We start from the raw sequence: 15,000 nt of genomic DNA, 5'->3' as shown, positions 1-15,000 counted from the left end.
AATAATAATAATAATAATAATAATAATAATAATAATAATAATAATAATAAAAATAATAATAATAATAATAATAATAATCATCATCTCATCATCATCATCATCATCATCATCATCATCATAATAATAATAATAATAATAATAATAATAATAATAATAATAATAATAATAATAATAATAATAATAATAATAATAATAATAATAATAATAATAATAATAACAATAATAATAATCTTGTTCTCTTCGGCGAATAGTTAATGAAACGAAAATTCGAACGGGTCAGACGAAGATCGAATTGACCAGATTGCCAGAATGGCATTCTAATACCAAGTTCTAAAGATTTGGCAAAATACATTGTTTCACCAGAAACGGTTTCATATTAGAATATTGGCTGTAATCTCTTCTTTCCTTTGTAAGCTATCTTTTCTTTTCTTTGTAATTTTCTAATTTCATTCATGGTTTTAGTGTTTTGTTCATTTGATCATTCTTTCGAAGTATGTCATTTTTTCTTTCGAGCTTCAAGCAGAAACATTTTCATTCACTGTAACAAGTTAAACAAAAGACCAATGCCAAATGGTTAGTTTATACTGTTGAAATAATATGATTTTCTTTCGGATTTCATGGTAGGATGAGAAATAAAAGATTGAATTCGATCTGATAACCTTAGATTGAATATCGTGGGTTACATACTTTTTTTTTTTTTTTTTTTTTTTTTACTCAAGTGGAACGGTCAAATATTTAGCTAGTATTTGAAAAGCAACCATCTGGCCAAGTAAACACAAAACTAGACACTAGACACAAAAGATAGAAGTCATTCCGTACAGGTTGTAACGGCAACTTATAGTGTTGAATTTTGTGTTTTTTGGCAAAATTAAATAGGTGAATTAATGATCTTGCTATCAAAATACATCAAAAGTATTTAGAATAGTAATAGTATAGAGTATCAATAAGCTGTCGGTAGTCTCGAGTCTCCCCAACTCAAAGTCCCAAGTAAAGTCTGTCAAAAAAGTAGAAACTTAGTCTTAGTCGACCAACTAAATTTCAGTCACTGTGGCGTAAACCGTAAACCTTTAGCCTCTATTGTTTAAATTCTAATTTGATATTTAAAAAAACAACAAAAAAACATTAATTATTTTTTACATGAGAATCTATGATTATGATAGATAGATACAAGAGGTCTAGTGAAGTGGCTAATGGTAGCTAGACCCGTAAAAACCAGGCTGTCATTATCCCCAGATACCTGTCTGGGGATATTGAAAATTCGTTATTCGAACCAGGATTCGAACCCACAACGTCAATTCTGGTAAAACTTCCAGAGCAGACGACTAAACCATTCGGCCATGACACCCACTTCGAGGTCGACGCATATTGTGTATATTTGTAGTAACAACTGATTTAATGTTGGTTAATTTTATGTTTTTATAGATATTTTATTAAGTTTCCTTATTTCTATGTGCATTCGGAAACATTCCATATTCTGGACTGTGGACAATTGTTTAAAAGAGCTGAATTTCAAATATCTGTCTGGGGATAACGAATTTTCATTATCCTCAGCCAGGTGTCTGGGGATAATCACAGCGTAAAAACCATATTAATCGCTGTGATTATTCTCAGACATGTCATTACCTTTTACTTTTACAGTCCACAGCCTGTAGCAGCTTAGTGCGGCTATGTGGTCTTGTGGTATGACACTCGGTTTCGGATCAGAAGGTACTGGGTTCTCTCGGCGCATAGTTGAGTCATTGGAAAAGGCTCTTTACTCACATTCTCTCACCATACTCGGGTGAAAAAAAAAAAAATGTAATATAGCCTAACAGGCGTCATGTCTCGTTCTACTTTACATGTTATGTGTTGCTATTTGTCAGGGACCCTTTGTAAACGCCTTGAGCCTGTTTAGTGGATTTTGCTCTATTTGAAAGCTCAAGTTATTTTTTTAAAAAAATATTAGTATCATTTTAATTTAAAGAAGAAGTGATTACATAACTGGACTGTCAGTGACTGTAAAAATTAAAATTAAAAATGGAGCGCTTATATAGAGCAATATCCACTAAATGTGTCAAAATGCTTTACAAGGGGTCCCTGACCAACAGCAACATTTAACGTTTAGGACAAGACATGACGCCTGTTAGGCGATGTTATCACTTTTTTTCGGTCAGAATCACTGTTAACTGCCAGGTACTCATTTTACAGCTGAGTACAGTGAGAAAATGTGAGTAAAGAGACTTTTTCAAGGACTCAACTATGTGCCGAGCGAGGCTCGACCCCAGGACCTTCTGATCTGAAAGTGAGTGTCATACCACAAAAGAACATAGCCGCACAAATGTAATATTTGACTAAGCAAGCAAATTGTCTTCATATTGCCTTGTGTGCAAGTAATCTTATTACTTAATGTTGACAGAAAAGTATTTTTTGCATTTACAACCGTGTAGTTCAAAATCTATTTACATGCCCTTGTATTTTGTACCATCTCCGCAAGGTTGTGACTTGTTTTTAAATGTTGTTGTAAATGCAGAGTCTAGGCTTCTCCATAACTTGTTACATCATCATAGTTTGTCGCTCTAACACTGAACCCACTCCACAGCATCTATGGAGCAGACTCTTAGGTCATGGTCATTACAGCTGGGTCCATCCTGACATTCTCTAAGGATGTGCTCCATCGTCTGCTCTGGGCATCCACATGTACATAAGCTAGTCTCAGCTAGCCCCCACTTTTTCATGCTTCCAGCTGTTCTCCCAATTTTTACATGTTACAGTGAATGACATAATCAGTCGGATGGTGAAAAGGTTTGAACTGAGACTGAGATATTGCCAAGTTTAGTTAGAAGGCCAATTTTGATTTAAAAATAAAGTCTTGTCATAGATATCATAAATCAACCCTTTTTGTACATCTTCAGGAAAATATTAAAGCTTAATTTCACTTCGAAATATTTTTTACAGTTAGTCAAGTTGAAAAAGTATGAAATTTGAGAAAAGTTGCTGGATACCTTTCCCATACCATAACTTCATTAAAAATCACCTGATTTACTTCAAATAAAGATTTAATTTAAATGCTCTGGGGAGCATCTTTGAGAAAATCCCCCCCAAAAAATGCAAATCCAAAATTTTCACCTTCTGACTGATTATGTCATGCACTGACTTATATAATTAAACTTATTTCTCAATACTTTCAGGCTCTCGATGCTGAAACAGTGAAAATGACCAGCTTGTGTATGGCTGACTCGGCTTCGTCCCCCACCAGTGAAACAGACACAGCCTCGGAATACTTGTTCAAAGATGACCTCAGAGCTGCCAACCTACTTGCAGGTAGTCGACGTTTCTTATCCCAGTACTTCTTTATCATTATAGGGAATGAGATTAGTGGAAGAGTAGCCTCCCTTGATTGGACGTCACCTTACAGAGAGAACATCAAAATGGTTTTGCGCATGCGTCTCTCTCGTCCTCGCTTTCGGTTAAGTGTCTCATGCCGGTTTCATCGGAAGCAAGGACGAGAGACGCATGCGCACAACCAACATGACGTTCTCTATCTAATAACTTTTCCGCCAGTGACGTCACAGACTATGGGTGACGTCCTATCAAGGGACGCTACTCTTCCGATAATCTCATTCCCTATATGTGGTCTTGTGGATCAGAAGGTTTTGAGTTTGAGTCCCGCTCTGAGCTGCGCATAGTTGAGTCCTTGGAAAAGGCCCTACTTTACTCATATTCTCTCACTGTACTCAGGTGTAAAATGAAAACCTGGCTGTGTTAACAGCTTTGTCTTTCGGGGAAAATTGTAATATCGCTTTTTCATACGTCATGTCTCGTCCTACATGTTGAGTGTTGCTAGTACTCATTTTATACCTGAGTACTGTGACATTTTGAATAAAGAGCCTTTTCTAAGGACTCAACTAGGTGCTGCTCAGAGTGAGACTCACAGTCCGAAGGTAATTGTCATACCACATAGCGGCTCACATTATTCGTTTATGATACAGGAAATCCTAAGAATTTAATAATCTGGCATGGTAGGTTTTTTTTGCATTGCTTGCACTCGCAAAAAAATCACAAAATATCACTGATTTGCATCCATCCGCAAAATCTGCATTTTTTTTTCTTTAAAATTTCCAGATTTGGCAAAGAAAAAAAACAACAACAACAACAAAAAAAGACAATTTTTTTTCTTTCTTTTAATTTGATAGCTCATGTAGAATGTGAAAGATGATTAATAATTAATCAAGATTAGTTTCTTTTTTACTATCTCATTTTCTTCCTTTTTACCGGCTCTGATATGACCTTACATTTGTTGCAAGTGCTGTGAATCCTTTAAAAACAAACAAATACCATCTTTCATGAACTGATTATGTGTTTTTAGGAAAATTAATCACACATTTTTTTTGCAAATTTTGGGATTTTTTTTTCTCCTTTTTTTTTCTTCCAAAAACTGCCATTTCATAAATAATATTTATCATTTATGGTGACAGTTTTAACTATTTCACAGTGTTGAAATTATTCATATTGTAAAGCGCGGCTCCGGTTATGGAGCTGCTCCTTTTTTATATATACATCCTATTTCCATTGTATTTTTTATCTTATTGTGTAAATTATAACACTTCTGTACAAAAAATTTCCTTTTTGGGATGTAATAAAGTATTATTATTATTATTGTTATTGCTATTATTATTATTATTATTATTATTATTATTATTATTATTATTATTATTATTATTATTATAATTATTATTATTATTATTATTACTATTATTATTATTATTATTATTATTATTATTATTATTATTATTATTATTATTATTATTATTACTATTATTATTATTATTATTATTGTTAATTATTATTATTATTATTATTATTATTATTATTATTATTATTATTATTATTATTATTATTATTATATTATTATTATTATGTCCTCCATTCTTCAGGGTTTTCCACCCTCTACAGAAACAAACAGTTTGTCGATGTGACCCTGGTCGTTGATGATCAGGATTTCCCTTGTCACAAAAACGTCCTGGCAGCCTCGTCCCCTTACTTCCTCGTCATGTTCTCCACCCAGCTGGCCGAGGGACAGCAGGACCGCATCTCCCTCAAAGACATGGAGCCCACCACCCTGGAACTGGTTCTGGACTACATCTACACCGGACAGGTAGCTGGTAAAAAAAAAATTCAAAAATAAAAGAATTGAGCTTTTATATAGCGAAATATCCACTAAATGTGTTCAAAGCGCTTTACAAGGGGTCCCTGGCCAAAAGCAACAATTAACATTTAGAACATGACCTGACACCTGTTAGGCGACGTTACAATTTTTTCGGACAGAGGCAGCGCTGTTAACGGCCAGGTACTCATTTTACACCTGAGTATGGTGAGAGAATATGAGTAGAGAGCCTTCTCCAAGGATTCAACTATGCGCCGAGCGAGGCTCGAACCCAGGGCCTTCTGATCCGAAAGCGAGTGTCATACCACTAGACCACATAGGTGGTACATATGATATGTGCGGCTATTTGGTCTTTGGTATGACAGTCGCAATTCAAAATCTATTCTCCACTACAGTGAATAGAAATTAAACCCTAGTTTCATATCTTTGGTTATAAATTAAATTTTCTCCACCTAGTTGTGTGGTCTTGTGGTATGACACCAGCTTTCAGATGGAAGGTCCTGGGTTCGAGCCTCACTTGCTCAGAGCATAGTTGAGTCCTTGGAAAAGGCTCTTTACTCACATTCTCTCACCCTACCCAGGTGTTAAATGAGTACCTGGCTGTTGACAGCATTGTCTCTGTCAGAAAAAAAAATTTGTAATATCGCCTAAAAAGACATCATGTTTTGTTCTACATGTTACGTGTTGTTGTTGGTCAGAGACCCCTTGTAAAGCGCTTTGAGCACATTTAGTGGATATTGCCCTATATAAAAGCTCAATTTGTGATATCAAGTGGTTTACTGCCTCAGTCTGGGGTCTCCGGATTGATCAGTAATGAGGCACTTGTACGGCTTTAGAAGCCTACAGAGCACATAAGAAAACATCAACAAAAAAATATTTAAAAAAAATAATTGAGCATTAATATATTGCGCAATATGCTAGAAAAAAAGCCCAAGCCAACAGCAACACTTAATGTGTAGTACCACTTTTAGGTGATCTCAAACTAAGTACTAGATTGTGTGCTCTTGGAATCTACATCTGTTTCCTATTTGAACCAGTTCCCATCTGTCTTACCTTTTCTTGGATAGCTTGATTGTAATTCTAGAACTTTTTACTATCCCATTTTCTTCCCTTTTTGCTGGCGCTGATATGACCTTGCTGTTTTGCAAGGGACCTAAAACCCTTTAAAACAAACAAAAAAACAAAACAAACAGCCCAAAATGAAGTTGTTATATTCATTTTTGTTTATTACTTTAAAAAAAACAATTTTGAAAAACCCCAAAAATTAAAAAAAAACAAAAAACAAAAAACAAAAAAAGTCATACAATATTTCAAACCCCATTTTTTTTTTCAGGTATCACTAACACAAGAGACAGTCCAGAACCTTCTATCGGCCGCCAATCTTTTCCAGCTAGTTCCTCTCAGAGACGGGTGTGCTGAGTTCATGATGAGTCACGTGACGGTGTCAAATTGTATAGGCGTGTACTTCTTTGCCAAAGCGCACCAGTGCAACGTGTTGGCGTTGAAGGCAAAAGAAATTATCAATAACAGGGTAAGTCAAACGAGGCTCACTGTGTCAATGAAGTTTTGGGTGTGTGTGTGGATGAACTGAGTTTCTCGGCTATGTGGTCTTGTGGTATGACACACTCGCTATCGGAGTAACTGGTTCTAAACTATCGGGAAAATGGCAGACACTTTTATGAAATGATTCTCCGACGAGCATAAAAGTGTATGCATAGGAGAAAATCATTATAAATCTGATCATGTTTTGACTTTTATACATTCTAATCACATGACATGTATGTCAAAAAGTTCTAACCAGCATGAAGAATAAAAAAGGTATCGAATTTCTTTGTTTATAACCAAGCTGTTGGTTGCTGGGCGGATGTGACATCAGACTATTGATTCCTGTTGTGGGTGACGTTGCTCACTTGTCTTCTTCTCAGGCTGTGACCAACCCGTCTTCATTTCCTCTTCATAATTTGGGTGCTAATGGGTTTCTTCTTGATTTGACATTTTCTATAATTCTATGATCGAAATGTCTGGGTGGGGATCCTGACCTCCCATAGTGGGCAGGGAGGTACATGCTGTGTCTTCTATCTCCCCATACCCGTTTTCTAATTGTTTCCTGTCATTGTCTTGGAATGAGATTACTTAGTTTTGTCCTGATCCTTGCCGGAGTTCCTTGGCTGGGAGGGAAACAGTCGAATGTATAGTTATAGTTTTGGGAGATGATATTTTTTTCCTTGTAAATCACTTCTCTGTTATGCATTGTATTATGTTTAGTTTACATATTATATTATATGATTGGTAAACATTTGAGTGTATTCCTCTTAGTTGGGACCTGTGCTTGTGTCTGGATGAGACTTTTAGGTGATCTCAAACTAAGTACTTTGACGGTGTGCTCTTGGAATCTACATCTGTTCCCTATTTGAACCAGTTCCCCTTTGTCTCTCCTTTTCTTTTGTGCTTTAATTGTAATTCTAGATTTTTTTACTATCCCATTTTCTTCCTTTTTACTGGCGCTGATATGACCTAAATGTGTTGCAAGCGCCGTAAAACCCTTAAAAACAAACATATGATCGAAATGTAATCTTTCCATCTGATTTTTAACAATCCTGCTGCAGAGGCATTTGTTTACGAAAGTTTGGAAGTTGTGAGTAAGAGTGTTTGTGACTCTCTAGGTTTAGAATCAATACAGAAGAATTGGTTTCACGTTGGAACCAAATAATCTAGGTTTATTTGTATTGGAGATAACTGTTGCTTTCCATATGGGAGAAAAAGTGGCAAAGGCGATATAAAAGCTCATGTTTTTAAAAATATTTTATTTTATTTGTTTTATGAACTAGTTGCAAAAACTTTAATTTGTACCCAAAGATTTGATACTTGGGTTTTATTTACCATTCGATGTGGTGGAGAATAAAGAAAAAAATAATTTCATCGCAAAAAGCTCCAATTTTGTATTCTTTATGATATGTGCGGCTATGTTGTCTAGTTGTATGAATCTCGTCTTTGGATTGGAAGGTCCAGGATTCAAGACCCGCTCGGAGCGGAGCATGGTTGAGTCCTTGGAAAAGGCTCTATACTCACATTCTCTCACCGTACTCCGGTGTAAAATGAGTACCTGGCCATTTTCAACGTTGTCTCTGTCCCAAGATTACATTGTAATATCGCTTGACAGGCTCCATGTCTAGTCCTACATGTTTAGTGTTGCTGTTGGTTAGCGACCCTTTATAAAGTGCTTTCAGATTGTTTTGTGGATATTGCTGATATAAAAGCTCAAGTTTAAAAAAATATTTTATTTTCTTTATTTTATGAGCTAGGTGCAGAAAATTTAATTCGTAGCCAAAGATATGAAACTTTGGTTTAATTTCAATTCATTGTGGTGGAGAATAAAGAAAAAAATCATTTCATGGCAAACATCTCAAAGTTTGTATTCTTTATGATTTCAACTCTATATTCATTTTTAAAAAAAAATTTCAAAGTTGCCAATTTTCTGTATATTTTCAAAATTCAGTATGTTATAAACCCTAAGTATATTTTCCAATCACCTGCCTAATAGGAATCATCATGTCTTGTCCTAAATGTTAAATGTTGCTGTTGGACATGGACCCCTTGTAAAGCGCTTTGAGCATGTTTAGTGGATATTGCGCTATATAAAAGCTAATTTTTTAAATTAAAAAAAAAAATTGTTATCCCCCAGTTTTCACAACTTTGTAAACAACAAGAGTTCCTGATGCTCCCCGTCGACAAGCTGGTGGAAATTGTCAGCGACGACGACCTCAATGTTACCCTGGAGGAGACGGTCTACGAGGCTTGCATGGCCTGGGTAGACGAAGACAAGGATGAGAGAGGGCCGCACCTGGTAGAGGTTGGTAGTTAGTAATCCTCTTTTCGCTTGATCAATACGGTTCAATAGTCGTAACTTCACTTCCCTCGTAAAGACGCATAGTAACTGGTTCTAAACTATCGAAACAATAGCTGTCATATTATCTCCATCACCACCCTTATGAAATACTTCTCAGACTAGCATAAAAGTGTATCCAGAGGAGAAAAACTTTATAAATCGGATCATGTTTTGACTTTATTCATTCTGATCACATGACATGTGAAAAAGTTCTCGCCAGAATGAAGAATAAATAGTACTTTGTTTAGAACCAAGCTGCTGGTTGCTGTGTGGACGTGACATCAGACTATTGAATCCTATTGATAGAATGCAATTAAATGAAATACTCATAGGGATGCCCCTTTTTTTCTGGCTAAAGTTTAGTATTGGTGAGTTGATTTTAAAAAAAATAAAACTATTGGTTTCAGTTAAGGGAAAGCTAGATGAATGTGTTATCCTTTTCTATGATTTAAGGGTGATACCATTTAATGGAGAGAAGCTTTGCATGAGATATTTTCATAGTGGTATGAATCTCGTCTTTGGATCGGAAGGTCCAGGGTTCAAGAACATCTCTTAGCGGAGCATAGTAGAGTTCTTGGAAAAGGCTCCTTACTGACATTCTCTCACCGTACTGGGGTGTAAAATGAGTACCTGGCCATTTTCAACGTTGTCTCTGACCCAAGATTACATTGTAATATGGCTTGATTGTCCTACACGTTAAGTGTTGCTGTTGACTAGGGTCCGTTATAAAGCTCTTTGAGCTCGTTTAGTGGATGTTGCACTATATATAAAGACTCAAGTTTTAAAAAATATTTTACTTTATTTTTTATTGCTTTTTGTGGAAATAATTTTCATGCCTTTTTTATTTTAGCAAATGGCGTCCGTGTACTCACCAGTTTGGCCTGCCAAAAAAAAAAAAACCAAAACAATTGAAACCAACACACACAATTATTTTGAGTGTGTTTGAGAGAATTCAAAGAGAACTTATCAATATATCCATGTAACCTCTCAATGCGCTTTGCAAGTGGTCCCTAGAAAAAGAAAAAAAAATGAGTTTTATATAGCGCAATATCCACTAATGATGATGATGATGATGATGATGATGATGATGATGATGATGATGATCGTTCTCACAACTCGTCTCCGGCAAGAACATTTTATGAGTCACAGGATCTTCAAAATCGACCATATCAGCAAAGTCCAAATGGCAAATTGGATCCGATTCACACTCCGGGTCACCGCCATCTGGAATGGAACCATATTATGCTAAAAAAAAAAAAATTGAGCATTTATATAGCGCAATATCTACTTAATGTGCTCAAAGCGCTTTACAAGGGGTCCCTGGCCAACAGCAACACTTAACAGGTAGGATGGGACATGACGCCTGTTAGATGATATTATAATTTTTTTTCGGACAAAGACAACACTGTTAGCGGGGCCAGATACTCATTTTAAACCTGAGTATGTTGAGAGAATGTGAGTAAAGAGTCTATTCTAAGGACTCAACTTTGCGCCGAGTGAGGCTCAAACCCAGGACCTTCCGATCCGAAAACGAGTGTCCCAAGCCAACAGCAACACTTAACATTAACATGTAGGACTAGACATGTCGCCTGTTAGCTGACATTACAAATCTTTCTGACAGAAAAGGCGAGTTTCATACCATTAAACCACATAGTCGCAAGAACTGAGAGGATGTTTGATGTAAAAAAAAAATTGAACTTTTATATAGGGCAATATCCATTAAATGTGCTCAAAGCGTTTTACAAGGGGTCCTTGACCAACAGCAACATTTAACATGTAGGATGGGACATGCGTATGTTAGGCGATATTACAATTTTATTTTCAGACAGAGACAGACCTGTTATCGGCCAGGTACTCTTTTTACACCTGAGTATGGTGAGAGAATGTAAGTAAAGAGTCTTTTCCAAGGACTCAACTATGCGCTGAGCGAGTCTCGGAGTCAGGACATTCCGATCCGAAAGCGAGTGTCATACCACAAGACCACGTAGCCGCACATGTAGACTTACTTGAATTCAATTCATGTTATCGTTTTGACCATTCTAGCGTAAATCATGATAATATCAAAGGAAAAACTCAACCAGATTAAAAGATAAATAGGAATTGATTAACAGTTTTCTAGGTCAAAGTAGTAGGATGTGTTTGGGGTCAAGTTTATGTATACAGGATCATTGGGGGGGGGGGGGGGGGCAGCGAGGCTCAGTGGTACAATCTTTGCTTTGGACCTGAAAGGTAATGAGTTCGAATACCAGCTGCACTAAGTGGCCTTGAGCAAGACATCTTACCCTACCTTAGTTTGTGGCGCTGCACTACGGCTGACGGCTGGGTTATTCCAGTCTTCCCTTGGAATAGGCCCCAAAGACAACTTTCCCCTATGTGACCCTTCGCCTCAAAACGGTATTAAGTCGGGTTGGTTAAGATGTTGAAAATTGAATTTATAGCCAGAAATATCAGACTTGTGTTGAGTTTATCTGATTTGTTTAGGAGAATGGATACCATATTTCAGGGTGCTAATGCCAACAGTTTAGATTTTTGACCAGTTTAAAATTAAATTCGGCTTATAAGTATATGGTTCGTACTGACATAATACCGATTTGAGACGATGGGTCACCTATTTGATGAAAAAAAAAAGGGAAAAATATCTTTTATTTATTTATTTTATTTCATTTTATTTAACCCTCATTATTTCTCTCCCTTGCCCAGGTGATGAACTGTGTACGTTTTGCCAATATCAGTTCCTATTATTTCTGTGATAAAATCGACACCAACTCCCTCTTGCGAGAGAAGACAGAGTTACGGGCTTTGCTCGATGAGATTCGATGCTACCACATGTTGAAGGTAAATATAGAACGAATCGGCGATCTCAGAAGTGGGTGAGAGAGGGATCTAGAAATGACTTGGGTTTGATACAAATATTTTTGTGTTTGTGGATAGCTCACACGGTAGAGCCACGCTCTCACCTGCCAGGCGGAGTTGTCGTACCAATAAGGTCGCAGGTTCAAACCCCACCACCGCCGCGAAAAATTTTTATTCTCTATTGTCTTCTGGCACTTTTCTACTCACTTTATATCTTGTCGTTATAAATATAGTTTACACCTTTACCGTTGGTACCGCTACCATAATTACACGATTTCTTCTTTCAATCATTGTGCAGAAGAGGAATAAAAACAAAAACAAAAAAAAACTAGAACTAAAACTAAAACTGAATGTGCTCAAATTGCTTTACAAGGGGTCTCTGACCAACAGTAACACGTCACATATAGAACGAGACATGACGCCTGTTAGAATATATTACATTTTTTTTTCCGCCAGAAACAATGCTGTTAATGGCCAGGTACTCATTTTACACCCGAGTATGGTAAGAGAATGTGAGTAAAGAGCCTTCTCCAATGACTCAACTATGCACGTTCAACACGTGTCACGTGAGTGTGCGATTCTATCCAATGTGCGAATAAGCAAAATGAACTAGCTTCCCATGGTGGGCATGAGGTAACTTGCTGTGTCTTCTATTCCCCTATCTCTGCTTTTTGTCTCTGTCTTGGAATGGGACTACTCGGTTTTGCCCTGGCCTTTGCTGGAGAATTTGGCTGAGAGTTAAACAGTCAAATGAAACGTATTAGTTTTGGGAGGTGATATTTTTTTTTCCCTTGTAAATCATCTCTCTATTTTTGTTTTGAACATATCTTGTTAAAATTTGAGTGTAATCCTATTAGTGGGATCCTGTGCTGGTGTCTGGATGAGACTTTTAGGTGATCTCTCAAACTCAGGAAAATTGATGGTATGCTATTGGAATCTACATCTGTTCCATATTTGAACCATTCCCCTAGGTCTTACTCTTCTTACTTCTTGTGTGCTTTCAATTGTAAATCTATAACTGATTTTGACTATCCCATTTTTTTTCTTTCTTTTTTTTACTGATGCTGAAATGACCTGGATGTGTTTCAAGCACTGTAACTTATTTAAAACCATAAGACACAAAACTGTGTGATTTAATCCAATGTTTGATTATGTGTAAAATGAACTTTCATTCTTTTTCATCTACAGAATCGGCAGCAGGAAATGGACATCAAGTTGATGCCAAGACGTGGCATGGTCTACGAACGCGGCATTATGATCATTGCCAATCCGTACACGGAAGACGTGTTAAAGAAATACAACTGTATGGAGATGTTGCTGCCCAAATCAGGAGAGGTCATTAGCATATGCAAATTGCCTCTCAGTTTGTATACCCCTGGTGAGTATGGGTTTATTCAAGCCTAGACTTTTTTATACTCATAGCCTGATGCTTAACCTGAAAATGACGTTGAAATACAAGACAATAAATACCAAAGTAGAATTAGCTTTGAGCTTTTATATAGCGCAACATCCACTAAATGTGCTCAAAGTGCTTTACAAGTTGTCCCTGTCCAACTGCAACATTTAACATTTAGGACAAGACATGATGCCTGTAAGGCGATATTATAATTTTTTTTTTTTTGGACAGAGACAACGATGTTAAAGTCCGGGTACTCATTTTACAACTTTTACAACAAGGCTCGAACCCAGGACCTTCCAATTCGATAGCGAGTGTCATACCACAAGACCACATAGCCGCACAATGAGTCGTGAGTTGTATTCAATAGTTTAACCAATAAGATATTTTATTTCCTCATGCTTTGCTAATGACAAATTGCCTTCCAGTTTATTTTAGTGTTCATTGCATTGTTTTAGTCGTCCTTCAGAACTGCTAGGTCCATGGAGCCACTTTCTATTTAATGAAACGGACAATAGTAAATGCTTGCTACACTTTGGATAGGACCCTAGTCTATCGCAAAGTAATTTCTGCCAAATCTATTGGAACCAACTACCCAATCAATGCTGGGTGGACAGGAGGGGAGGATGAGTCAGATACAAATCTCAACTTTACTCAGGGTGGATCTGTGGGTGGGGTTCCTGACCTCCGATAGTGGGCAGGGAGGTACATACTATGTCTTCTATCCCCCTATATCTTGGGTGGGGATCCTGGCCTCCCATAGTGGGCAGGGAGGTACCTACTATGTCTTCTATCCCCCTATATCTTGGGTGGGGTTCCTGACCTCCCATAGTGGGCAGGGAGGTACCTATTATGTCCTCCATCCCCTTATATCCTAGGTGTTGTTCCTGACCTCCCATCGTGGGCAGGGAGGTACATACTATATCTTCTATCCCCCTATATCTATTTTCCAACTTGCTTTCTGTCTTTTTCTTGGAATGAGATTACTTGGTTTTGTCCTGGCCCTGGCCGGATACTCTGGCTGGGAGGGAAACTGTCAAATGTATAGTTAGTTTTGGGAGGGGATATTTTTTTCCCTTGTAAATAACCTTTCTGTTATGCATTTTTTTCCTTTTACATATATGTTTTGTAAGCAGTTGAGTGTGTTCCTCTTGGCGGGGACCTGTGCTTGTGTCTGGATGAGACTTTTAGTGATCTCAAACTAAGTACACTGATAGTGATAATGTGCTCTTGGAGTCTACATCTGATTCCTATTTGAACCAATTCCCCTTTGTCTTGATTATTATTGGGTGCTTTAATTGTAATTCTAGAACTTATTACTATCCCATTTTCTTCATTTTTACTGGCACTGATATGACCTTAATGTGTTGCAAGCGCCGTGAAACCCTTAAAAACAAAACAAAACAGGGTGGATCTCAGTCTTGAAATATATCTATGCAACACCAGCCTATCAGATCTAAAAACAAAGGGGAAAAAGTATTGATTTATTTCCAGGAATGAAAATGTTGCTGCTTGAAGCTCAAAGGAAAAATTCACCCCAACTACGCCATTCACACATATCTCATTCGTCCTTAGTGTTTTATTCATTGTGTGTCGTTGTTGATTACGGGGAAACCCAACAAATCTGTAGTATTTGTCTTACACCATTCACACATATCTCATTCATTCATCCTTAGTGTTTTATTCATTGTGTGTCGTTGTTGATTACGGGGAAACCCAACA

The 15,000-nt window shown here is 37.0% G+C and overlaps 1 protein-coding gene across 1 annotated transcript in view; it reads left to right on the top strand.

Annotated features, from left to right (window-relative positions):
• Positions 1-763: 763 nt before the first annotated feature.
• Positions 764-15,000, top strand: part of LOC144960852 (kelch-like protein 28) — a 36,196-nt gene continuing 21,959 nt past the window's right edge. Inside the window, exons 1-7 of the mRNA XM_078894234.1 lie at positions 764-876; positions 3,168-3,300; positions 4,914-5,134; positions 6,477-6,674; positions 8,826-8,993; positions 11,730-11,864; positions 13,071-13,260. Coding sequence (XP_078750360.1) covers positions 3,192-3,300; positions 4,914-5,134; positions 6,477-6,674; positions 8,826-8,993; positions 11,730-11,864; positions 13,071-13,260 — 1,021 coding nt within the window. The 5' untranslated portion in view covers positions 764-876; positions 3,168-3,191. The remainder of the gene's footprint in view (positions 877-3,167; positions 3,301-4,913; positions 5,135-6,476; positions 6,675-8,825; positions 8,994-11,729; positions 11,865-13,070; positions 13,261-15,000) is intronic.

The sequence above is a fragment of the Berghia stephanieae genome, chromosome 15 (genome assembly GCF_034508935.2).
Source record: "Berghia stephanieae isolate SIO BIC M18660-M18661 chromosome 15, UCSD_Bste_1.3, whole genome shotgun sequence".
NCBI classification, from domain to species: domain Eukaryota; kingdom Metazoa; phylum Mollusca; class Gastropoda; order Nudibranchia; family Aeolidiidae; genus Berghia; species Berghia stephanieae.
The sequence above is the reverse complement of the archived record's forward strand: the minus strand, read 5'-3'. Positions and strand labels throughout refer to the sequence as shown.